The 12,681-nt window shown below is 41.3% G+C and overlaps 1 protein-coding gene across 2 annotated transcripts in view; it reads left to right on the forward strand.

Moving 5' to 3' along the window:
• LOC117002486 (contactin-3-like) overlaps positions 1 to 12,681 on the forward strand; it is a 99,378-nt gene that overhangs the window by 19,818 nt on the left and 66,879 nt on the right. For both annotated transcript variants that reach the window (XM_033071648.2, XM_033071649.1), the window contains one exon: positions 5,350 to 5,484. In XM_033071648.2, the coding sequence (XP_032927539.1) occupies positions 5,427 to 5,484 (58 nt within the window). In that variant the 5' untranslated portion in view covers positions 5,350 to 5,426. The remainder of the gene's footprint in view (positions 1 to 5,349; positions 5,485 to 12,681) is intronic.

Here is a 12,681-nt window from a genome sequence, read left to right on the forward strand (position 1 = left end):
ATTTTTCCTTGTAGAACCACACTAACCTTGTCTCAGGAGCAGGGCACAGCATTGCTTAGCAGGCTTTTTACCTCTCTTCTTTGTAACTGGTCAATCCTTTTTTATTTACAGCCTTTCAGGTGTGGTGGATGCATTTGTGTTTCTTCCAGAAGTGTGCTGCCACTGCTGGCTCTGTGCTGGTCAACATTGCCTCTGTGGTTTGTTTTCCAAACCCTTTCCAATCTAAATTACTCTGATATCTTGCTCTCTTCATCTGCCTGGTGGATGATGTCAAATTGAATTAACTCTTTCCTTCAACTGACAGAAATTCCTTCTAAATTCTCAAACTGGCACCAGCTCTGCCTCAGTGCAGCAAATCACAGATCCCAGTTTGATTTTAGTGAATAATGAGTGTTCAGCTGTGGCACTGGACAGTCTGACCTTCCCTGGATATTTGCAGACGTTTTTAGCACCTTTGAGTTGGATTCATCCCAACACAGATCCAAGTGAACTGGGCTGTGTTGGTATCAAAGCAAAATCTGGAGGTTACCTGGAATTAGAGAAAGATTGGTTTGATAAATCAGGTACAAATGGAGAACTACCACAAGAGTTTTCTTTCCTTTGGGTTTGCAAACACCTGTGATTGTAGCATTTTCCTCATTATTTTTAGATTGACCGTGGAGTGGTAAGTGTGGAGTTCCCATGCAAAACTGGAATATTTTCATCATGGCCCTGGTGCCTTCAGTTGCAGTGGGGAGGCAGAGCTGGATTCAGAGAGGAGGGAAATCACCAGCTCAGCTCTTTCCTCACTGAAACCACCTGCATTGGGTCACTTTTCACAATTTTATTGGGCCACTTTTCACAACTGCATGGGGCCACTTCACATCTGCATTGACCACTTTTCACACCTCCATTGGCCACTTTTCACGATTTCATTTGGAAGGGAATCAGAAATGAATATCACTGCCTCCCTGATAAATAAGAAAATTGAGCTGCTTGAGCTTCTTGTGGGGTGTTCAGCACCTCATCCTTTGGTGCTGCCCTGTGGAGATGACTTCATCATTGAGTGTAAATCTCATATTTTATCCAGGTGAGGCTGGCACAGGTGCTCAGAGCAGCTGTGGCTGCCCCTGGATCCCTGGAATGTTCAGTTCCAGATTGGACATTGGAGCTGGAGTACCTGGGACAATGGGAAGTGTCCCTGCCATGGATGGGGTGGCCTCTGGGTGAGCTTTAAGGTCCTTCCCAACCCAAACAATCCCATGGTTTTATGAGATTTTAATAATTCCCTGCCTTAGCAAAGATCTGCTGACCTCTAGTGTCAGGACATCACTTGATTTTCTGTGCTGTGCTTTGTGATCAATACAGAAAAATAAGTTCTGGGTCTCCAGAGCTCTCCTGAGTTCCAGCAATTTCTGATTAATTTAGACTCGATGACTCTACAAATTCCTCCTGCTCAAACTCCAAGTTTAAAATGAACTTGCCAGCCAGCTCTGACAAGTTCCAGTTCTATATATAGGAATAAAAATTCCACCTTCAGGGAACTACTGCTTTTTATGTTTGACTCTGTGTAGTAAAAATTAAGGTCACTGAATAAAATTATTGACTCTTGAACCTTTCCCAAGCTTTTTATTTCTTTCAGACATTCATGTGCATCACTTGCCATATAATATGATCTGAAAATCAAAGGTCTGGAAAGCTAATTTTAAAGGAAAAAAAAAAAAAGAAGCTGAATTTTTTAATATGTGTGTGCTTCCATCCTATTTAATTTGTTTGGCTGGTAGTTTGTTTGGGTTTTTGTTTTGTTTTGTTTTGTTTTCTGGATAACTATTTATTTCCACTAAAAAAATGGTCATAGTGACTCATGAGAATTGACTTTTCTCTGAAAGTTAAATAAATAAATAATAAAGAAATGTAATCTGTTAATTTTTCCTGGTGTTTTTTGTACCACTTCACAGCTTTGCTTTTTTACTGCCTTGAAATAACTTTGGCTTCTGAAAACAGATCAGTAATAGGGAAATTTCTGATTTAAAAACTACACTTCTATTTTCTTTTGCATGTTCTGTGACTATCACTTTGTTTTTTGTGAGCTTTTCCAACCAGGTGCTGTTTCTCTTTATTCTTTCTGGCCTTATGTACAAAGTGCTGAATTTTGGGGGTAGCTACTTTAAGTCTTTTATTAAAACCCCCCAGATGATGTTGTGGATCTGCCCCTTTGCTTCTGTAAAGGGGGACATGAAATGACTCTTAATATGAAGAATAATTTTATAATAAGTGATATTTTATTAGTAGTGTTTTAATATGGCTATTTTAATATTTCATTGGAATTTAATTTGTAAATGGGACATTCTGAAAACAAAACCCAGAGGCAAGGGCTGGGAGCTGAGGAGCAGCTGGGGTTGTGTAGGAGCTGTGAAGGTGGCAGGGATGCTCAGCATTGTTCTTGGATTTTGGACCCCAGCACTGGCAGTGGATTTCTTTGGAAAATAATTAGAATATGTATCTTACAAAAACAACTCACTGCAGCCTTTCTAATATAATTTTGGGGGGTTTTAACATCCTAATTTTCATATCCTCGCTGTAAGAAAGAAAAGGTTGCGGCAAAGCTGAGCTGCTGTGGTGTTCAATATTTGATTTTTTTCTTTTTTCTCTTTTTGGAGCAATTTCCAAGGCAGAAGCTCTGCAGTGCCAAGACTGACCAAGGCTCTGTAAACAGCCTGATCCTGACTTGGCCAGGGGCAACTCAGCTTTGCAGCCCTTCATGTAGCTCTGCAGAGAAAAAACTACTGTGGGCTCCTTTTCTTTATAGGAAAGCAATGAACTGAGCAGAAACTTCAATAAGTTCATGCTTTGGGTCTGCATCTGGGTTTGCATCTCTGTAAAGAACAGCCATTATCGAGCACAAGGATGCATTTATCTGGCTTAGAGCTGGGAATCTGAGCACTCCTGAGTGTGGTGCTTTTAAAAATGAAGCAGTGGTGTTCAGGAATAGATCCTAGATTAGCAGAACCTCACAGAACACAGGGAAAATGAAGTGTTTAAACTAATTTAAGTCTTGCAATGTTAGCTGGTAGCTACTGTTCTCTCTTTAGATATTAAAATTTATTAAAATATAATGCAGCCAGAGGTTGGAATGTATTTTTATGATTTTATACCCACATACAAAGCTTTCAATTTTTAAATTTTTTTTTAGCTTCTACCAAAGCAGTTTTTTTTCTGGCCTGAAATGAATCTATCATGTTCTGCTTTGCCCAGAGCACTTAGAGAACAAAACCAAATTAATTTAGCTTCTTCATAATTTTTTTTTTCCCTTGCAAGACTGCAAGAAGGCTGACACACAGAGTGACCTACTTTAATATTCCTGCTTCACCTCCTCCCCTGTGCCCTCCCTGCCCTTCTGGCTGCCCCACTGCTCTGGGCAGATGTGGAATTTTGGATTCCAGGGGCTGGGCTGGTGGTGCTCCAGCAGGATTTATCTGTGCAGCTGCTCTGGAATGCTCCTGTGCTGGATAACATTCCATGGAAAACATTCCCTTGGGAAGGCTTTGCTGGTGCCCTTGGAAATTCCAGTGAGAAATGACCAACTCCAAGTTTACAGCTTCAGCACAAAGGTTTTTTTGTTGTTTGGTTTATTTTTTTTTTTTTGTTGTTGTTGTTGTTTCAGTTTTCTCTTCTTTTTTGTGGGGTTTTGTTGTGTTTTGGTTCTGTTAGTTTGGGATTTTTTTGGTGGGTTTGCTCTGCTAAGAAAAAAGAAAAAAAGCAAAACCAAAAACCAAGCAAAAAAGGAGAAAAGTGAAGCCTTGGACTGCAGATCTGCCACAGAACAGGTTTCTTTGTGATCTCACTTTTTTTTTGAACAGTGCTGTCAGCACAGGGTGTGATGCTCAGGGTGTCCTGAGCAGGGCTAAGAGTTGGATTTATGATCTTTGTGGGATCCTTCCCACTCAGGATATTCTGTGATTCTGGGAAGAATTCCACTGTTACCAAAGCTCTGCTCTGAGGTTTTTACCATGCAAAATTAACAGAATTTATTGTACTGCCATCACTGTTTGGAAATCAATACCATTTTTCAGCTCTGTGAGAGCCTGGGTGGGATGTTCCCCTTGTTTGGGGTGCCTGGGAATTGCTCATCCCTGCACTGAGCCTTCCTCTGTGCCAGCTTTGCTGGCAGCAGCTTCCTGCTGGGGAATCAATACCTATTACCTGATAGAGATGTGAGGGCTTGGATTTGCTTATTTTGTGGTTTAGAAGCACGTGGGGAAAATGAGAAAGCAAGGAGTTGAGCACTGGGTGGATGTGACAGTGGGTCCCACAGCAGCCAGGGATAGCAGGATGAGGAAAAAATGCTCTCCTTGTGGCAAAGGGATGTGTTCTGGAGGAGAGGAAATTCTAGCTAATCACAGGTTGGGGATGTATCAGGGAGGACCCTCTGAATTCTTTTTCTGGGGAGCTTAGCTTGAAATTCAAACCCTTGTTCTACAGCAGTATTAAACCCTTAATTCTCATGTAAAAAAAACATTTTAAAAGGTAGTTCACACGGAAACATCAAGTTCAGACAGCTGAGATTTGGCTCCTCAGAATTAGTAGTTGCTTTCTTGACCTTTATGTTCCAGAAGGAATCATTCAGCCTGGGCTGTGTCCTGCCTGTCTCCCCTTCCTCTCAAGGATGAGGATGCTGTGGGAGTGACATCCAGAAAATACAAAGGGCAGAGTTGTCCTACAACTAAAGAAAAAATCTTCTTTAGGGAAAAAATACAAATCAAATAATATCCTGGCCAGGTTGGTAGGCACAGGGTTTATCATCTGGCCAGTGACAAAGTGGCAGTAAATTGGTTCATTGCACCTGGTGCAGAAGCCCAAAGAGAAATTAAAAACTAAAAAAGCCATCAGTGAGCACATCACACTCCAGTACATCAAAAAAAGGATGGGTTGGACATGGCTTTAATTCAATCAGTGGCTGGTTTGTGTTGCTGCCAGCATGGTTTGCACAAGGCGAGTGCAGCACAAGCTGCTCCTCCCAGATGTGTTCAGCTGCTGAACTGGGAATGGTTTCACCTCCTGCACTCCCTTCCTTTAAATCCACTGTATCTCACAAATAAATCAGTGCTGGAGCTTGGTGGGAAGTGGGAGCTGCAAAATCAGCTGAGCTCTCAGCTCTGCTCCTGCTGAAGAATAAAACTTCCAGCACCTTATGTACATGAAAAAAGGTGAAATACAAATGCACCCTTCTGTTGGGGGATTAAGTCCTGGAAAAAAAAGAGGAACATTAGAGGATCTGTCAACTTTGTATTTATTTAAAAGTGCATTAACAAGGCAGCCAGTTCTTAAGGACCGTCAGGGGATTCAGTTTTATGTCTGTTCTTTTAACAGGTTGAACTTTGCCACCTGAAAGACTTAAACACAGCTCCTCTGAGACAAGCAGAATCACTGAATTCAGGAGAGTGAAGATGCTGCTGCTGCTGTGGGAGCAGCTGTTCCTGGTGTCATTTGTTGGCTGCCTTGCAGGTAACAATGATCTCTAACTTCTCTTTTAGAATTGTGCACAAATTGCCAGATTCAAGGTTTCAGCTGCACTTGAGGAGAACCCAGAGGCTTTGAAAATGCACAAGTTATGTGCAGTTTAGAAACCAAGCATGCAACAGACGTGTTAAATAATGCAAACATTAAAGTGAGTGAATTAAAAGAACCTTTGCTACTTAGGGATGTGCTTTCAAAGCAAGCAGAAGACATTTGAGTGCATTAAGGATGCTGTTGGTAGCAGTGCATGGTAGGTGTGCTGCAATGGTTGTCTTTAACTGGACACTTCAGATTCTTGCTGTGGCTCAGTGCTGCAGCTTTTCTCCAAACTCTGCTTTAGAATGGGGTTTATTGTGAGCTCTCAGAGTCTGGAGCTGGTGCTGCTGCTGCCTCTCCTCTCTGCAGCCACATCAGCTCTGCAGCCACTGCTCTGCCCCTGCTGGGGCTCAGTGCTCACACAGCTCAGGGTGTGCTCAGCTCCTTCTGCTCCAGCCTCTCCAGTGGTGCTGAGTGTGCCAGGGGACAGGAGAAGCTCCTGTCGTGTCCTCAGGGCTTGGCTCTGGTGGATTCTGTGCCCCTGGGCTTTGTCAAGAGCAGGGCAGTGCCCAAATTCCCCCTGTGCACCCTCTCAGGATGGTCAGCACAGCCCTGGGGAGGGGGCAGTGCTGTTCCTCAAATAACATGAAAATCCCGTGGTTTATCCCCAGCTCTGCTCTGGATGGATGAGTTTGCTTTCCAAAACCCCATGCAGGAGGGATGGAGGGAAATGCTGTGGCAGTGCCCTGGCTGTGATTTCCTCCTGGTCCTGTGCTGTGCCAGCCTCTCCTGCCATCCCCTCCCTCCTGTGAGCAGTGCTTGTGTCCTGGCTGTGCTCAGGAGAGTTGGAGCCCTGCACACAGCTCCAAGGTTGATGCATTCAGCTTTTCATGGAGCCTCAGAGGGTCTGGATTTGTTTTTGGCTCAGTCAAGAACTTTAAAGAAAGGGAAGTGATGTTATTAAAGCACTGTCCATCCTCCCAGCCCTTCTCTGCACCTGTTTCAGGTCACTCCCTGCAGCTGGGTACTCACCAAACACCAGTTTGGTGGCCATGGGGAGTTGGTAGATTGGAGAACCAGCAGGAAAAAGTGAAAAGCTGCTTTTCCTGTTTCCAAAAGACAGCTGGCATGGTGGAGCAGGGCTGCTTGGGATGGACATCCCTGGTTTAACGCTGGATTGCTGCCTCTGAGGAGGTTCTGTGCAGTCCCAGTGAGCACTTGCAGAGACAAGAGTTGAGCCAGATGCAGTTTGAACTCAGCATTTCCAGCTGCCTGACCCATCTCCCTCCAGACTCTGCAGAGGGGCTCAGGCTGACACAAAAATCTCCTGATATTTGGAGCCTGGGTGTGTGTTCAGTGCTAACATCACCTGTTAGCTTCAATTGCATGAATCCCTTCAGTGGACTTTTGGAACAGCTGGCTGCTAAAATCCACTTGGGAATCCTGGAGCTGAATTGATTTCAAAACAGATTTTAGTAAGAGCATGCTCTAAATGTAAAAACAAGTTGTCAGACAGTTTGGAGAATGTTATTTTAACCTGTTATTAAGACAGATCAGCAGGTATTGTGCCTCCCCATAGAAAACCATTTTTCTTTGGCTTTGCCTATAAGCAAAAAGACAGTTCTTGTAAGAGCTGTCTGCAGTTCAGTGTTATGAAATAACATCATAGCTGCAGCAAAGGAGATGATGCTGATCTTGGCTTATAAACCCTGACATTCTCTGTCTTTGCAGATAATGTATTTCAAACTAGGCCCCTTATTGCAGTGTCCTATATTGAATTGCTTTTCCTTTATCTGTTGTGAATCTTCGTGGTTCATCACAGAGGGGAATGTGAGAGGATCTAATGAAAATAAACAGTGACCCTTGGGTTTTTGTTTGCTGAAGTATGATTACATCTGTATGACTAATGATCCCATGGTCTCTTTGTCCATTTACCTTGGGGAGCAAAAAGGTGATTACTGAGTATTAAAAATATAAATGTATGTGGGGTTTCCAAATGTCTACCTTGTTAGGAGAGGCATTTCAAAACACACACTTTAGCATTATTATCTTTAAATTACTCTGAAGACCGACTTCAAAGATAAAAATGAGCAAAATATGCAGAACATCACCAACAGTGAAAGTGCCAAACTAAGCTGTGGTGCAGTCCTGAATTAATTCTAGGTGTAACTTTTGCAACTCCTGATTTTTGTGGGGCCTTCACCCACCCTGAGTGCCCTGATTGCACCTGGTCCTTTGGGGACTGGGGCAGCAATTCCTGTCTGGGATGTGAGAGGCTGAATTTGATGAGCACTTTGGTGAATTTGTGAAATTTTGTGTAAAAACTTCCCTGCTCCAGCCCTGCAGAGCCCAAGCTCTGATTTCTGTGATTCCTTGTGATGCTCTGCTGCTAAAACCAGCTCTGCACCCTCCTCCTCAGAAAGGGATGTTCTTAAAGCTTCTCCTGAGAATTTAGGGGAAAAACAGCTTTTGAAGGGGAAGGAAAGCTGTGAATAAAGAGAGAATTGAAAGAAACAGAACAAGGAGGATTCTGTGTGTAAATGCATAAAATTTTTTTCCTTCAGGAGATGAAAGGGCACATTTCAAACACTGTGTCCACTGTTCAAACACTGGAGATGCCTCTTGGGTTGACTTTCTCCCCTAAAATTCTGACTCCTTGCCACCACAAACAGTGTCTTTGCTGCACTTTATTTAAATAGAGAAAAACAAAAATAATTATTAATTTTATTTTTCATCTAGCCATTGGAAGCCTTGGCAAAAAGAAATCCAAAAACACACAAAGCCACACAGAAAAAGCCCAGCCTATGCACTGCTGTAATGTATAGAAACTATTTAGACATTGAAGGCTGGTTCCTGTTCTATCACTTTATACTAAAATTTGCCAGTAAAGAGTTTTTTCTTCTAATTCCTTACTCAGCAGTCCATTAGAGTTTAAAACTAGATCATATTCTATGTATTTCTTTATGTCAATTCAGGTGTTTTTATTGCCTCCATTTTCATTTTTTCATTTTTGTTTTCTCAGGCTAATACAGAAATAAACTGTTAAGCCCTCAGGCACAGCAATGTCATGTATCAGATTCACAGTTCTCCTCTTTTTCAGTATCAAGTTTAGGAGACTTATGAAATTGGAGAGCATGATTCTTTATTTTCCAAAGAGCATGAAAACAAACCTTCTGTGTTCTTGCTGCTCTGATGTTGTGATTAAATCATGCCACAAGGAAAGCAGAAATATCCTCTTCAGATTTACTCTTGGGTGGGGAGTTTCTTTTTGGGTAAAAGCTCATTTGTAAGAAAAAGAAATAAATAGCATCATCTACTACTCTTGTTCAAATTCAGTTTTCATTAAGAGTTACAGCCTTCAGACAGAGCCAGCCTGGCTTTTGATGCATAATGCTTTTGCACATTAATAGTAATCTCCCTTTTGTGCATTATACATGTCCAGCCGTCATGTTCAAGTGCAGCTATGCCAGCAGTGACTGTCAGAATTGTTTAGCTGGGATGGCTTGTGCAGCACTGCCAGGATTCACTGCACTGGCAGAAAGTTTGGGTTCAGTTAGTGACAAAATGAGAAATCGCTCTGAAGAGTTCTGCGTTTTTCTGCTTTTTTCTGAAGAGTTTGGTGCCCATTTGGGGAGCAAAATGGGGATTACTGAGCATTAAAAAAGATTTTAAAAGTGTGTGTGTGAGTACATATGTATATATAAATATATTTTTATATATGTGTATATAGATATGTTTATATATGTATTTGTGTCTATATACATATATATTATATGTCTGTATTATATATGTGTATATGTATTATCTATATGTATATATATATATGTGGAATCTCAAAATGTCTGCCTTGTTCAAAATTTCAAAACACACACATTATTATGTTTTAAGCTACTCTGAAGTGCAACTTCAAAGATAAAAAGGAGCAAAATATGCAAAGCAACATCAACAGTGGAAGTGCAAAACTCATCTGTGAGCTGAGGTGAAGTGATGAATTAATTCCAAGTGTAACTTCTTGCACTTCTGATTCTTGTAGGGCCTTCACCTCTTGCTTTTTTTCTAAAGATTGACTCTTTTCCAGGGTAAATCTTGCCTTCCTCTGCAGCTGCTTTATTCCTCTGTGGCAGCCTTGGGCACTCCTGGGTGAGGTGACCACTTTTAATCCATTCACTTGGAATTAGGTGAGGGGAAAAAAGGGTTTCCTTCATGAGGATCTGTGTTTTCTGGTCAGCTAAATATAAACTTGGATATAAATTGAAGTCCCAAGCCCATGAAAAGACCTTTGTTGACTTTCTCCAAGTTCAATTTCCAGGAATTGGGTTTCCATGCTGGGCGTGCTCTTACCAGTTACAATATTTAATTCCATGAGTGCAGAAAATGTTCAATTCAAATTCTTTTGGAAGGGGGACCTTTCATAGCTTTTGAAAAGTCTCCTTGGTTTTTGCTTTCTCTTCCAAGCTGAAGAAATCCTCCTCAATCCTTGTGCTGCAGATCCTGTCTAACCTTAAAGCTGAATCTCACCTTCACACAATTAATGCCTCATTTCAACAAGACAAATGCTGCCTTCATCTTCATTAATTAAGCTTATTGCACATTTGATGACATTGGAGTGGAGGAATTTTGGCTAGTGGCAATTCTGATTTTCACATAAATTACCAAGAAGGAATTTCCAAGTGGTTTATCCTGCAATAAAATTCTGTTACTGCAAATATTACTGAGCATGAAGGCTGCCCATTTGTACTTACACAGTTCTTCTGCCTGCTGCAGTTTAAAGTGCAATACAACAGAGCAAATAATTCCAATATATTTCATGTAAAATGTTATGGAGCTTGAGCACATTGAATAGTAATCCCTACTGGAATACTTACTCCAATCCACAAGCTGAATATTGATTTAATAGGAATTGTGATAACTGCTAGCAAAGCTTTAGGACTTCTGTTTGCTGGATTTTTGGTAGATAGATCATTGCTTGGTGTTTTATTTATGGCTGTATATTTGCTGTGTGATCTCAGCCTTTTTTCCTCAGATACCTTGGAAAAAGTGACTTTTGAAGATTGCCAGCTTTCCCTGATTTTCCCCAGCATTAAGCCAGCCTGCCTGGTGACAAGGACAGGAGAGGAGAGGAGCCTCTCCACGGGTGATTTTTGGGTTTTAGTGTGGACCAACATTGCCAAAGTTTCAAACAAGTGAGATCCTGGAAGTTCTTGGAAGACTTTTGGCTTCCATCCCTTCCAGCCCTTTATTTGGGAAGCTCAGGACATCTTGGAGTTAAAAAAATCAGATTGAAGAGGCTGTGACTGACAGGGAGGTACACTGGGTTGAAATCTAAAGCTGAATAATTTGGCAGATGTTCAACAAAACAGCAGAATGAAGAATATTTCAGTTTTGTGTTTAAAAAAAGCTCTTCCGTAGAAACTGTTCTGATTTTTCTTGTTGTTCTTAATGATGATCTTCAAAATGAATGCTTTAGGTTTTTAATTTTTTGGTGATTTTAAATATGTGGCTGCCAGTGCCTTGGACAAAAGCTTTATTTGGGCCATAATTAACCTCTCAGTTTTTTGTGTAATAACACATGTGTTAATAGTAGCCTTTAGCTCTTCCAATACAGGATGTGAGATTTCAGGGATCAGTGTTTATCAGGGATTAGAACACAATTTACACACTGTTTTTTCAGTAACAAAATAACACAACATCGTGAAGTACCAAAGCTTAACCTCAACCATATTTACCAAACGTGCTTGAAAACCTAAGCGAATAAAAACTCATTTATATTCTTGTCTGATTAGCACAATCAGAACTTATTGATGCTAAAACGAGCCAAATCTCCATAACTATAAACAGAATATTAAAATATAGTTGACTAGCAGAGCATGATGTTTTTTCCCCTCCTTGCATGGAACACAGAGTTGTGACTTTCTTGGTGACTTTTTAGAGGCCTTTCAAGAAAATCAAAGACATTTCAAAGCCTGGCCTTTGGGCAGGGAAGCAGAACTTTCTGTAGGCAAATGTTTGCTGCCTTGGAATAGAAAGCAAATTATGTGTAGGTAAATGTGCTTGTGCTTGGCTGTCCTTTATTCCTGCATTGTTGGGGGTCAGATATTCAGGAACATTTGAATGTAGAAATCACTTTATTTGAAGCAGCCACTCCAAGGATTTGTAGTATTTTCACTCAGGAGATGGGAGCAGAAAGCCTTGGTGAAGGAGGGGGGGTACAGAGTGACTGTACAGTGATATAAATTAAGGAATTCCATACTGAAGCCAGCTGGTTTCCCTGTGGTGTGAAATGAGAGTGACAGAATGGTTTGGGTTGGAAGAGACCTTAAGGATTATTTAATCCCACATGGAATAATAGCACAGTGCAAGGAGTGCTGAGGAAATCTGGCTTTGAGAGTGATGGCTGTGACCCAAGTTTCCATTTAAGTTGCCAGGAAAAAGCCCAATGACCCTTGGGAAGTCTTTGTGTGGTCCCAAAGGTTAAAAGAGTCCCAAAGCTGAGCCTTGCCACATTTATCCTAAATACACATCAGGGTTATTTCCTGTCTCTGAAGTGTCATTTTGTTAAAAAGTGCCATGTGAGGAATGAGCATCACTGCACTCAGCAGAGATAGCAGAGTGAACAGAGTCCTGTTTGAAATAATCAGAAAATTCTGCATCTCCTGTGCTGCCTCTCCACCCTCCCAGGCTGTGAGCTGCAGTCACACCTGCTCTGCAAAATTATTTGGTGCACTGGAAGTGCTCTGCATGCACCAAAAAGCAAAGGGCTGCAAAGCAAAGTGCAGCATTCCCTTGCCTTTGGCAATTGTTGTGCAATGAGAACTGGAAAGTGGTTTAAACCTGAATTAAAAATAGCTTCATTTGCATAGTCAAGAGTAATTAGTGTATGTTTTATCCAGATTCCTCATGCAGTTATTTATAACTCTGAAAGCAATGAAGAAAATCCTCAGGTAGTTTGATGTTTGATTCAGTTAAGGATTCTCCTGTAGCTCAGAGGGGGCACATAAAGATCTCACTGTTGGTAAACACCTGAATGGCAAATTTTGATATTGGAGATAGTGGGCATAGCTTGGGAGAGATAAGGTGCAAATAAAAATTCCTCTTCCAGAGCTGTGCTGCATGTCCAGGAGAAGTTTTTAGCTTGATTATCTCAGATTA

This window comes from Catharus ustulatus, chromosome 13, assembly GCF_009819885.2.
Source record: "Catharus ustulatus isolate bCatUst1 chromosome 13, bCatUst1.pri.v2, whole genome shotgun sequence".
In the NCBI taxonomy this organism is placed as follows: domain Eukaryota; kingdom Metazoa; phylum Chordata; class Aves; order Passeriformes; family Turdidae; genus Catharus; species Catharus ustulatus.